The sequence below is a fragment of the Arachis hypogaea genome, chromosome 6 (genome assembly GCF_003086295.3).
Source record: "Arachis hypogaea cultivar Tifrunner chromosome 6, arahy.Tifrunner.gnm2.J5K5, whole genome shotgun sequence".
In the NCBI taxonomy this organism is placed as follows: Eukaryota; Viridiplantae; Streptophyta; class Magnoliopsida; order Fabales; family Fabaceae; genus Arachis; species Arachis hypogaea.
Genome location: NC_092041.1, coordinates 4,479,569 through 4,491,787, shown reverse-complemented (window position 1 = coordinate 4,491,787; position 12,219 = coordinate 4,479,569). Strand labels below are relative to the sequence as shown.

The window sequence follows — 12,219 nt, the reverse complement described above, 5'->3', positions numbered from 1 at the left end:
GATTTAAATTTATTTTAAATGGTAAAGGTAAAATTGAAACAGATTAAATGTTAAATAAATTTTTAATTTTTTTTAAAATTTTAAAGACAAAATATAATTTACCTTATAATTAAAAAATACATACAATTTTTTAGATAAACTACCAGTTCGATTTATAAGTTTAATTTGCTATTCATGTCAAATATAAAAGGCTAATACTAAAAATGGGAACGGGTCTCATGGGACGGGGATATGCCCCGGCCTCGCGTTCAAAAAGTTTCCTTGTCGCCGTCCCGTATCCACGACTGATAACGGGTACTCGATATTCGTTGGATATCTGATCTCCATGAATTTTTTTCAAATTAAAAAAAAAACATAATTCGCATCATAATACAAATACATTCCATAATATCCCTTTGTCTTCCTAGGCTAATCTAGCAAAAACTTTTAATACTAGATTAATTGCTACACTTAATATCAATCAATTTCAAACACAAAAAATTAACAATGGAATAAATTCTAAACTTTCAAATAAAAATTCAACAACAATAGTACAAACAATTGAATAAACAGAGATACAAGCTCAGAAAGTTAACCATGTCAAACAATTGAACAAACCCTAAGCTCGCAAATGTTGAAAAGAAACTCAAGAAACTAATCAGAGAAAGAGACTTAGTATAGAAGGTGACGACAAACGAGAGGTGACAACGACAGAAAGAAAGAATGATGCGGTGACGACAACGAAGATGTAGGAAGCGGCAATGATGAGCGGCAAAAAGGCTGCTGGAGATAGCGATGACGCTGCTAGGGGTGGTGACTATTCTTTTGGAGGCGGTGACGACGAGAAAGTTCGATTAGGAGGCCGCGAGGATGATTAACGAGTGTGAAGTAGAAGACAGCGACGCTGTTGAACGAGTGGGGCGACGATGAGGCAGCAACATCAATGTTCTGAAAATTGATTCGAACTAGTCAGGTGAATTGGTGGAATTGGAAACAAATACAAAGAACGACTCAGCCTAATGCAAAGATTGGGCACCGAGAAAATCGTAAAATTCGCCGAAAATTGATCGGTTGGATCGAACTAGAAATCGATTTATTTTTGAAATATTGCTTAAATTACTTTGTTTTGGGTTCGTGAATGGGAAAAACCAAATCAAAATTCACAATCTTCATTATGTGCTACAAATTTTCATCAATATCTTCACATCAGAATTAAAGTGCAAATTCTAGAGTCCATAAGTGGGTCTATTTCCATCTTCTTCACTTCTTCCTTGCGCAGTTGCACCCAACCGCCGATGTTATTACCGACGTAGATCATTCAATCATCGTCCTCGCCACTCTTTCGCTAGCTTGTACTGCCGTCATCATATCCTTCTATTCTTTTTTTGTCACCTGTACTAGGAAAGTCTAATCCAAGAAGCTAACAAAGCAAGAAACATTCCACTAAAAAGAACAAGAAATATCCGTTGTGCTCGAGGGAAGAAGAAACACATCACTTGGAAATATGTGATGCACACTATTGCAGTGATGTGGCTATTAGGCTATATTTGGTTAGTATATAGCAAGAGATAAAGACACTGAAACATAAATTAAAAGATATATGCACAAAATACATATATACATGTTTATTTTATGTTTGAAAATAAATACACAAGACACAGAAAATACTAAAAGATCTATAATACCTTATTATATACCTTTATCACCACCCAAACTTTTCATTTACCACCCTATTTTTCTCCTCTGTTATCATTTATATCCAAAAATAAATGATCAAAATAACAGAAAATTTTAATAAGTTTAACAACAAATTCAACCATTAATAACAACAAAACAGTCTACTTAATTAATAATTAATTCAACAACTCTTATTAAAAAAAAATGAAACAAGTCTGGAAGAAGAGTGTGCGAAAAGTAAGAGAAAAAGAGAGGCGGCAGTGACAAACTTGTAGAGAATCGGAGAGAAAGGCGGCAGTAACGGACTTGAAGAGGAAGATGGAGATAGACAGTAGTGGCGAGCTTGAAGAAGGAGAGGAAGAACGACGGATTTGGAGACCACAAAAAAATAGATCTAGAAATATTATAGTTTATTTTATGATAATTTATTACAATAATTTTAATTTTTAACTTATTTATAACATGTTGTATTTTTTTTAATGATATTGATATTGATTTTCATCAAAGTGGTGATGGTTACAGTTTATATCATGTTCTAATATACAACTAAACCCAAAAATAAGTAAAGCCCAATCAACATATAAGAGTTTCACCGACATCTATCCAATTTTATGAAAGTCGGGCTCGACGACGGCATTACCACCCTACCTACTTGAATCAGTAACTAACTCTTACAATTTTTTCCATTCATCTAGAATGGAGATCTCAACAATCTTCCTAACAAAAGGGAACGGTTATCCACCGTCAAAAGTGGAGCTACTCTAAAAGGTAGTTATTGACTCTACAGCTTCGTCTTTAAAATACCCTAACACCTTCAAGTATACTTCAAACCTAATCTACTAAAAATTTGCCTAAAACCGACGACGAAGGGATTTGGAAGAAAAATTCGAAAAGCTAGAGACTGATCTTCAAGTTAGAGAACCCATGTTGATTAGGAAGAAACCCTTTGAGGTGAAGATCCATTCATAGAAGATATTATACGGGTTAGGATTCCTAAAACTTCAAAAGTCAAGACATGGACCTCTATAATTGAACAACCGACTCGATACACCATCTAAGTAACTTTAATGTACTTGGCTGACGCTTTGGACGCAACTCGTTGCAAAGGTTTCCCAATGACGTTAACCAAAGCGGCAATAAAGTGGTTTGATAGTCTACCACCCAGGTCTATAACTTGTTTCGACGACCTTGTTAGGAGTTTCTTCGGACGACGGTATATCATCACTAGAACTATCTCAAAAAGAATTTAGACTTCACATTCAGCTCCAAAACCATCCGTTTTAAGTAATCATTGGAATAGTGACAAACTTTGCAAATTTTGATAATTGATGACAAATTTTGATGTTGACATTTTATGTTTGTTTTTTTGTTTTGTTTTTTGACTTTGTATTTGAATGAAATTATAATATTGTAGTTGATGACTTGATGTAATCATTTTAATTTGAATAATATTTTAAAATTTATATTAGATTATAGTTATATTTTAGTATATTTATTTATTATTTAATTATAAAATATTATTTTAGTTGAACCATAGTTAAAATAGTTAAATCAATATGTCAATAGTTAGAACAGTTTGATAATTGATTCGTTTTTTCATAAGCTTAAGCAACAATGAGTGAGGGAGCGGTGCCCGACGACGAGGTTTTGAGTTAAGAGTGTTCTGCATATATGTGTGTGAGAGTGAGAGAACGTTAAAAGAATGTGAGGGAAGAGAGGGATGCAGCGCGTCTTATATATATATATATATATATATGAGATAATTTAGTTATTTTACATAAACGTATAAATATTATACGGGTACTTATGGGACAAAGATTGTTTCTCTTATTCTCATTCTCGTCCCATTTATTTAACTAGTACTCGTTTTTCATCTCGGTGTAAAAAGAGATCCCATATGTATGTTTTCAATAGATAAATTTTTGCCCATACCTTTTCCGCCGAAAATAAATTACCATTCCTAGTTCATTACATGTAGAGTGGAATTGTAGGTTTTGGTACAGGAAACAAGGCAATACAACTTTTTTTTGGTCATGACACATGACTTTTGAACTCAATTACAGATTAATCTTGCTATATCTATACTTTTAGTAAATACTATTTTGATACCAATAATTTTTAACCATAAATTTGCATTTTTTTATTTTATTAATTAAAAAATAATTTAAATGTATATAGTTAATTAATAGTAATAATCATATTTTTATATGAATATTAGGGCGCGGGTTATTCGAAAGTGCCGAAAAACGAAAAAGCAGTTTCCCGCGAATCTCAGTGTTGATGCCACGCTGGCGATCCGTGCCTCACCATCCCGACTAATCAGCGCTTAGGTTACGCCCCTATATAATAAGCTTGTTCCACCTACACATTCTCAATGTGCTTCTCCACTCTCTAACATACTCTGCAATCGTCTTCGCACCGATTCACAAATTCTAGGGTTAGGGTTCCCAAATTTCGCCGTCGATCACAGAATGAGTTCCACCGCTGGATCAACCAAGGGCGGAAGGGGCAAGCCAAAGGCCTCCAAATCCGTTTCAAGGTCTCAAAAGGCTGGTCTTCAGTTCCCCGTAGGAAGGATTGCCAGGTTCCTTAAGGCTGGAAAGTACGCCGAGCGTGTCGGCGCCGGCGCTCCGGTATACCTCTCTGCGGTGCTTGAGTACCTAGCCGCTGAGGTTCGTTTTATTTCTTCGATTTTCTTCAATTTCTCCGTCTTGATTTATTAGTGGATTCGCTGTATCGATAATCACTTGGAACGGTTCTTGTTTCCATGATCGATATTATCAATCTATATTCTTGTACTTATCTTATTTGCTTTGTGTATCTGGTGGTTAATTTTGTGAAATTGAAAATGATAAGAGTGTTTTGTGTGTTTTAGGTTTTGGAACTTGCTGGCAATGCCGCAAGGGACAACAAGAAGAACCGTATTGTTCCGAGGCACATTCAACTTGCAGTGAGGAACGATGAGGAGCTTAGCAAGCTTCTTGGATCTGTGACCATTGCCAATGGTGGTGTTTTGCCAAATATCCATCAGACTCTTCTTCCAAAGAAGGCTGGAAAAGGGAAGGACGAGATTGGGTCTGCTTCTCAGGAGTTCTAGGGTTTTTTGTAGGCTATGAATTAGGCTATAGGTTTTTAATTTTTCTGCGGTTGTAAAATACATGTTTTATTTCCTTATATCGGTTGGTACCAATGGATATAATGCTTATCAATCCACTGAACATGATGGAATATTATGTTACTCTTTGAATGGAGATGAATGCAAAATCCTTTTTTGTTACTCAATCTTGCGCAAATGTTTGAAGTTCGAATTGAACTTAATTCTTCAGTGTACTTTGTAGAAAGCACGTGTTAGTGATCATATCTTTTGATGCTTAAGGATTCGTTTTCTGCTGTTTAGTGCTCTGCTTCTGTGAAGTATTTTTCCCCGTTACTTTGTTTAATGCTTGTGGCGAGAAACCCAAATTATTGGCTAATTGACTATGTTCTTTTGGTTCTCCTTTGATTAACAGCGCAGCTGTTATTCCATTTTCTTCTGTCAATTTTTACATGTTGTGTAGATGGTTGTTGGATATCGTATAGAATATCGGTTTTAAAAATCTTATTTTGTTTGAGTTATATACATTGAGCTGCAATTTTGTTAGCGAGGTAGAATATTGTTAAGGGTTCAAAGATATACCAATATGAAGTTCCCCGATCATGCAATGTTTGACTGTTGAGATATTGATTTACTTGTCCGGTAATAATATGCTAGTGCTTGGAGTCTTGGACTAATGTTGGTTTATTTTGTTGGTAGCCAGTTTACATGCCTTTTTTGTTTGATCGTGCCTTACTGCGTTTGAAAGGTTTTGTAAGGCGTAAGCATTCAATCCAATAACTCATCTGGTAGCAAACATTGACTTACATATGCATACGTGTCTACATTTCAGTGTAACTGCGTCATGCTTGTAGACGCTGGGTGGTTATCTGTTCCTGCTTGTTATAAACGACGTCGTTGAATTTTTCTTGCGGTCTGACTTTCAGAGTACAGTAATATCCATATTCTATATAAAGGAAAATTTGTATTTTTGATCTCCAAATATCTTTTATTATATATATATTTTTTTAAAAAATTATTTTATTAATTTTGAGAGTTAAACTCAATAATTTTTTTTATTTTAGTGTAACATTTACTATTTTAACTAATATCAAATTTGTTATTATTATTTTATAAATTAATAAATACGATAATACCTATTAATACATTAATATTATAATATGTGTAATATATTTGTTAATTTATTATTTTATTTATCAAAATATGTATAATAGTAAGTTAGTAACAAACATAAACTGTAATTTTCATGACCTGATTGACCTATTTTTTGAAGCAACTACTAACAATTCTTTCTAGTTAGATTTTCCAAAAAAAAAAAGAAAAGAAAAGAAAAGAAATATATATGAAGGAGTTGAAGCTTCAGATAAAATAAATTTAAAATTGATTTAGAAAATGGTGGTGTTATTTATGTGGTGAAGAAGGCATGGAATAGAAAAGCAAGCATGGGTGGTACTGGAGACATGGAAAACAATAAAACGGTTGTAGAGTTGTAGTTGCTTTTGATCCGTGACAATAATGGGTAGTTTGCCTGTGATGCAGTGTGTGGGTGTGGGTTTAAAAGTTAGGTTGAGAATCCGATGTTGTTCGAGCACTAAGCTGGAAGCGCTTGAACAGATTGATAAGGAGCTATCAAAGGGTAATGACAGAGCTGCCCTTGCTCTTATCAAGGATTTGCAGGGTAAGCCCGCTGGCCTTCGCTGTTTCGGCGCTGCCACCCAGGTTTGTTTCTTACTCGTAACAACTTGCATGTTTCTTTTCTTTTTAGGTTCCTTGTTTTTCATTGATGTTCAGTGCAGGTTCCTCAAAGGCTTTACTCTTTGGATGAATTGAAGCTCAATGGAATCGACACTTTGTCTCTTCTTTCTCCGGAAGATACCACTCTTGGTTCCATACAAAGAAACCTGCAGATTGCTGCTATTGCTGCTGGCCTCGCTGTGTACAATGCCTTTGGGATTTCGCCTCAACAGATTTTCTATATATCCTTGGCCTTGCTTTTTCTCTGGACATTTGACTCCGTAATCTACTCATTTTCACTCATACTTAGGGTTTGATCGATTTCTCATGTTTTGTTTCATCACTTCAACTTCATTTATTGTTATGGCAGAATGATTTGATCAACCGTGCTTGTTGGATTTATTGATTCCAGGTATCTTTTGGTGGAGGCATAGGTAGCTTGGTTCTTGATACAATTGGTCACGGCGTCAGTCCGAAATACCACAATAGGGTTATTCAAGTCAGATAGATGCCATCTTCTCTTTGCAAGTACTCTAGTACTTAACTGTAAAATCATCGAAGTGACCGTGGCAACATTTATTTATGCAGCATGAAGCTGGCCATTTTCTAGTTGCTTATCTAGTAGGAATACTTCCTAAAGGATATACTCTTTCTAGTTTGGATGCTTTCCAGAAGGAGGGATCCCTCAATGTTCAAGCTGGCACTGCTTTTGTTGATTTTGAGTTTATTGAAGAGGTAGCTAAGCTTGCTTGCTTTCTTTTAGTCCTTACGTTTTTTAGTTCCATAAGGTTTCCTATTTGTGACTTTGAGTTGGACTCCAAGTCCAAATCAATTATGTAACTGATGTATTAGTTGCATTATTCTACATTGAAGATTTTGCTTGCATTTATTTGACATCTGCTGATTGTTAGCATCTTCCTTGTCGTGCAGGTTAATGCCGGGAAATTATCAGCTAGGGTAGGTTATCATACTGATATAGTGATATACAGTAGTTTTCGCTTTTTTGCGTATTCTAAGTTTCTTTATGTTGATGCTTTATGGACTCTAAAGTCTGATTATGTGATTTGCCATTAGACATTGAACAGATTTTCATGTATAGCCCTGGCCGGTGTGTCGACCGAGTATCTCATATATGGATTTGCTGAAGGAGGTCTTGATGACATAAGAAAGGTTTATGCAGTTCTTCTTAACATGTTTTTCTTGGTCATTGCAAGTTGAAGGCTCACAGGGCATACACAGTTCTAACTGAATTTTCTTAACTGTGAATAGTTGGATTTGTTGCTCAAGGGCCTGGGTTTCACACAGAAGAAGGCAGATTCTCAAGTTAGATGGTCTGTGCTAAACACAATCTTACTCTTGCGGCGGCATGAAGCAGCTCGAGCTCGGCTTGCTGAGGCCATGAGCAAGGGATACTCTGTTGGATCTTGCATTGACATTATAGAAAATTCTATTGATGTTTCAGACCTCTAGTTGAAACTGTTCTCCACGATACATTTATTTGAACTTCCAAGAACTTCATTTGGTGTTTCCCTGCTCCATTCTTGTAGGAGCGACATGTGAATATGTTTTGTTACAATGGGGAACAGCAATGGAAGGATTGTTTAGAGAGAAAGGGACTGTTTATAATTCAGCATTTGATTTGGATGCACTTGAAGAAGTTAATGCTCTCATTGTAATTATTCATTTGCGAATAAAACATTGAAAATTCTGAGCATATGGAAAAAAGTCTGAACATTGAAAATTCCTCCAAAGACAATTGACATTTTAATGACGAAATAATGAACGATAACTTTCTTGGCGAAATAGTCAAAAAGTATGCGAAAAATGAATATTTTATATCCAACTGATTAATTCTATTTGACAAATTCATTCAATCTTTAATTAACTATAAATGCCATAAATGAATTGTGATATGTATATCTTGTTTTTTTTTTTTTTGTGACATATGTATATCTTGTTTAAAACAAGAAGTCAGGTCATTTGGATTAAATTGATTTATTTGATTTTTTAAAAAAAAATTAATAACTTAAAAATTTGTTTTGTGTTGTATATATACTTATTCTTTAAAATAATTATTTACGTGGTTAATATAAAAAATAATAATGTGAGATTGCATAATTAGATATGCTTATAAAACTACTTTATTCTCTGAGCGCATCAAAGTTAAATTCATATAGAAATGTGTAGAAATGGGTAAAAACTAAAAAGTGGTGTAGAAGTTACTTGAATTGAAATCTAGCAAGAAAAAAGAAAGAAGAATTGAGGGAGATGGTGGTGGAAGAGTGATGGGTGTTGAGTGGGTTTTGGTGTGCCACGGCCTGGTGACTGCTCTGGTTGTTGTCTCCTTCCTCTGCGGCCGCTGGCCAATCTTCGAAGGCACTTTCATCCAACGCATTCACTACTTCCTCACTTTCGGCTTCTACGATTACTTCCTGTCCGTACTCCCAGCCTCTCTCTAACTTTCATTTCATTCTCATTTCAATTTCAATTTCAATTTCAATTTCGATGTCTCTGCAGGCGTTTCGTCGGTGCCGTTTTCGGCGCCAAGGGTGCGGATGCAGTTCTCTCCGTCGAAAATTTCTGCTGCGATCGCCCCAATCCTCTTCTTCAGGTTCCGATTTCTATTTGGATTAGTTTTCTCAATTCCATTTCGATCCATCTGCTAATTAATTCGGTTGATTAATGCCAGATCATATATCTCGCCATAATCGGTTCAACATATTATTTCGTTGTAAAATCGTGTTTTGCATATATTCCTGGATACTACTTAGGTGATTTTCACAGGTATTAGTTACATTCTCTGAAGGTCCACAAAATATTTTGCTCTTTATTACTATTTTTAGAGGAAGAGTTTTGTTAGACATCATATTTTATTTTAGGTACACAAGCTTCTTGGCAGTTGCTGTTGGAATTCTGCTCTTTCTTTTGACCAGCTTTTCTGATCCAGGGACAGTGAAGGCTCAGAATGTTTCTCACTATCTTTCTGCTTATCCTTATGATAACATTATTTATGAAGAGAAGGAGTGTTCCACTTGCAAAATTCTCAAGTGAGTTTGTTAGCCGGAAACTATCAAATTTTCTTGAGATTTTGGTCTTGGCTAAACCCAAAGTAAAATGGCTTTGAATATTGTAATTTGCAGACCTGCTAGGTCAAAACACTGCAGCATTTGTGATCGATGTGTTGCACGCTTCGATCATCATTGTGGATGGATGGTTAGCATATTAAAAAAAAATATTTGTTTGTGTTGATCCTTGTAACAAATCATAACCCCCCCCCCCCTTTCCCTTTTTTTTTTCTTTTCTTTTCTTTTTCTGTGTTGCACTGAAGGTTATTATGCTTGCAGAACAATTGCATAGGGGAGAAAAATACTCGGTACTTCATGGCTTTTCTTTTATGGTGAGTTTTCTGTGAGGTGCATGAGTGTGTTTTAGTTGTGGAAATGTAGTCTTACGTGAGAATATATATATTAACTTGCACTTGCCAGTATGCTATTTTGGTGGTATAAAGTCTCTTACTTGCTAATTTCCACTCTTTAATGGTAATACAGATATAGTGGCTAATATAAGCTTTACCATACGTATGCATTAAATTCTATATATTCTTTAATTTTTATTCCATTTGTGTACTTGATTCTTTCATGTCTTGTAGGCATTTCCTTTTGTGCATGTATGGCACAGTTGCCATTGGGTTGGTTCTTGCTGGAAGACTAAAAGAATTAAAAGTTGTCTATATTCTAACTGGTAATATAGATTTCCTAGTACTATCTATGTATTTTAAAGTCGAGTTGTTTCTTATGCCAAATTTGAGACTTATGTGGTTATGCCCTTATTTTGACTTTCCAGTTTATTATGGAGTAGAAAATTCTTTTTTGGATTTAGCTCCTCATGTTGTACAGGTGAGGGTTTACTTTATCTTTCTGTATAACTGTTGATTGTTATGTATGTCTATTTTCATTCCTTCTTTTCCATTTAGTAGTTAATGGTAGTTTATTATTATACAGTGGTTATTGGGATCGTACAACACTCAGATACTGCTTGTGGTTTTCCTTGCAATTGTTGCAATGCTGTTGGCTGGTTTCTTTGGTTACCATGCAAAGCTTTGCCTTAGCAACACTACCACTAATGAGGTACTACATATGACCTTGAAATAATCTTATAAGTAAATTTGTACTAAATTACAAGGTGCCAGGAAACATGAAAGGAAACATTTTATTTCATCACCTGAAAACAGAAGTTGCTGTAATGTAGAGATTGATTGCTATTCCATTGAATAGTTTAGCTAAAGATGTATAAATATCATATAATTGTTATGTCAAAAGAAGCTAGAATGAGTATCTGATTAAGTTGTCCTGAATGCGGATAATGTATATTAACTGTGATATATGATATGTAATTGATACATTTACATAGATTCACAATTCCAGTACCATTGGTATGTGAAACTAAAGGTTTCTTTGTGGTCACAGACCTACAAGTGGCAAGACTACATGGACTGGCAAAGGAAGCTCAAAGAAGCACAGGCTAGTGCTGAAGCCCTAAAACAAAGCATCAATGGAATGACCAGTGAAAAGCGACCTGTGGTAAGCAAATGGAGATCTTTCTTCCGAAGATCACCTCTTGAAGATGTGGTAGTTGTTAAGAATAATATTTACGATAAAGGATTCATTAACAATATCTGGGAGGTTATTTCGCCTCTCTCAACGAGGCGAACACTGACCCAAACCAAATTGAAGTCCAGCTGAGTACACTCGTAACATACGTCTTTTCTTAGTTATTGAAGACCTTGATAGTTAGGTTGCACATAAATTGAGTTGGTAGCCTGTTTATACGGCTGTTTAGCCTAATAAATCGTCGTGAAAAGTGAAAACCATAATGCTATGTTATTCCTGTTTAGGAGTCAGTGAAGGACTAGTTAGTTAGCCGTTGGCTTTGTAACGTGAGTGCGTGCATTTCTTTTGGAAGGTTTCTGTTGTAATATTAGTTTTTTTTCTTATTTAATTTTATCACCCAACAAAGGATAAAATGTATAAGTTGGTAGTGCTTTTGAATGGAGTGAAATAGATATATGAGCAAGTGTTGGCATACAATTATAAGGGGGTTTGAAGTTTGAAACATTTTCTTTATTGATCGTCTTTCTGGTTTCTCTTATTTTTTACTCCGATTTTGCAGAGTTTATTTACTATTTATTCCCTTTGTGGCTTTGGTAATAAAAATGATGTCTTGCTGAAAATATTTTGCAATTTTTATGCTCTCAAATGTGTCCAATGTGTGGCTAATTTTTTTAGTTATGGAAACTCAGAAGGTATTATGCTCAATTATGGAAAAGTGGTGTGTTTCTTACGGATATGGAGATAAATTTTTTTAAAATTAAAATTTACAAATTAGAGGCTCACGCCTTAGCATTGTGTGTTGAAATTTTTTTTAGTGATAAACAAATCGGTGCGTCAGTTTTGTGGAAAAAAAAATTATAAACCACAATTTTGAGGTGTTTTTAAAAAAAAAATGAAAAACCACAAAAAATACACCAAATATCTACATTGTTGAAAAACACTGTTTGAACCACGACACTAAAAATAAAAAGCACCAATGTATCCTGTGTAGTTATGTTTTTGAGAAACTAATTCTATGCAAAATTAATTTTAATTTTTAAGTATTTTATTTTGATAGTTCCGATTATAGCAAAAGTAATAAATCTGTCTTTTCTCTTGGAATCTATTTGAATCGACAATTAATTT

General features: G+C 34.7%; 3 protein-coding genes across 4 annotated transcripts; all 3 read left to right on the top strand.

The window, feature by feature from the left end:
• The first annotated feature begins 3,904 nt into the window (after nt 1–3,904).
• Nucleotides 3,905–4,938, top strand: LOC112695486 (histone H2AX). The gene is made up of 2 exons (XM_025747836.3): nt 3,905–4,328; nt 4,532–4,938. The coding sequence occupies exons 1-2, from the start codon at nt 4,128–4,130 to the stop codon at nt 4,751–4,753; spliced, it is 423 nt and encodes a 140-aa protein (XP_025603621.1). The 5' UTR covers nt 3,905–4,127; the 3' UTR covers nt 4,754–4,938.
• Nucleotides 4,939–5,987: 1,049 nt separating this feature from the next.
• Nucleotides 5,988–8,198, top strand: LOC112695485 (uncharacterized). Of its 2 annotated transcripts, none has more exons than XM_025747835.3 (7): nt 5,988–6,469; nt 6,547–6,765; nt 6,897–6,983; nt 7,073–7,219; nt 7,415–7,441; nt 7,559–7,654; nt 7,754–8,198. In XM_025747835.3, the coding sequence occupies exons 1-7, from the start codon at nt 6,266–6,268 to the stop codon at nt 7,952–7,954; spliced, it is 981 nt and encodes a 326-aa protein (XP_025603620.1). In that variant the 5' UTR covers nt 5,988–6,265; the 3' UTR covers nt 7,955–8,198. The 2 variants fall into 2 exon arrangements, with proteins under 2 accessions (XP_025603620.1, XP_025603619.1); XM_025747834.3 differs by having other exon boundaries at nt 6,116–6,469; nt 6,547–6,795.
• Nucleotides 8,199–8,604: 406 nt separating this feature from the next.
• LOC112695484 (probable protein S-acyltransferase 17) lies at nt 8,605–11,571 on the top strand. The gene is made up of 10 exons (XM_025747833.3): nt 8,605–8,918; nt 9,002–9,095; nt 9,174–9,268; nt 9,364–9,531; nt 9,625–9,697; nt 9,829–9,881; nt 10,134–10,225; nt 10,328–10,380; nt 10,486–10,611; nt 10,951–11,571. Exons 1-10 carry the CDS (start codon nt 8,770–8,772, stop codon nt 11,224–11,226), a joined length of 1,179 nt encoding a protein of 392 aa, XP_025603618.1. The 5' UTR covers nt 8,605–8,769; the 3' UTR covers nt 11,227–11,571.
• Nucleotides 11,572–12,219: the final 648 nt, after the last annotated feature.

What these genes read in the sequence shown, in the direction of transcription:
- LOC112695486 (XM_025747836.3), top strand. Translation starts at nt 4,128, where the DNA reads ATGAGTTCCACCGCTGGATCAACCAAGGGCGGAAGGGGCAAGCCAAAG. An exon ending in TTGAGTACCTAGCCGCTGAG is followed by an intron (nt 4,329 to 4,531) that starts GTTCGTTTTATT and finishes TGTGTGTTTTAG; the next exon opens with GTTTTGGAACTTGCTGGCAA.
- LOC112695485 (XM_025747834.3), top strand. Translation starts at nt 6,266, where the DNA reads ATGGGTAGTTTGCCTGTGATGCAGTGTGTGGGTGTGGGTTTAAAAGTT. An exon ending in CATTTTCACTCATACTTAGG is followed by an intron (nt 6,796 to 6,896) that starts GTTTGATCGATT and finishes TATTGATTCCAG; the next exon opens with GTATCTTTTGGTGGAGGCAT. An exon ending in GTCTTGATGACATAAGAAAG is followed by an intron (nt 7,655 to 7,753) that starts GTTTATGCAGTT and finishes AACTGTGAATAG; the next exon opens with TTGGATTTGTTGCTCAAGGG.
- LOC112695484 (XM_025747833.3), top strand. Translation starts at nt 8,770, where the DNA reads ATGGGTGTTGAGTGGGTTTTGGTGTGCCACGGCCTGGTGACTGCTCTG. An exon ending in GCCCCAATCCTCTTCTTCAG is followed by an intron (nt 9,096 to 9,173) that starts GTTCCGATTTCT and finishes GATTAATGCCAG; the next exon opens with ATCATATATCTCGCCATAAT. An exon ending in TCCACTTGCAAAATTCTCAA is followed by an intron (nt 9,532 to 9,624) that starts GTGAGTTTGTTA and finishes TGTAATTTGCAG; the next exon opens with ACCTGCTAGGTCAAAACACT.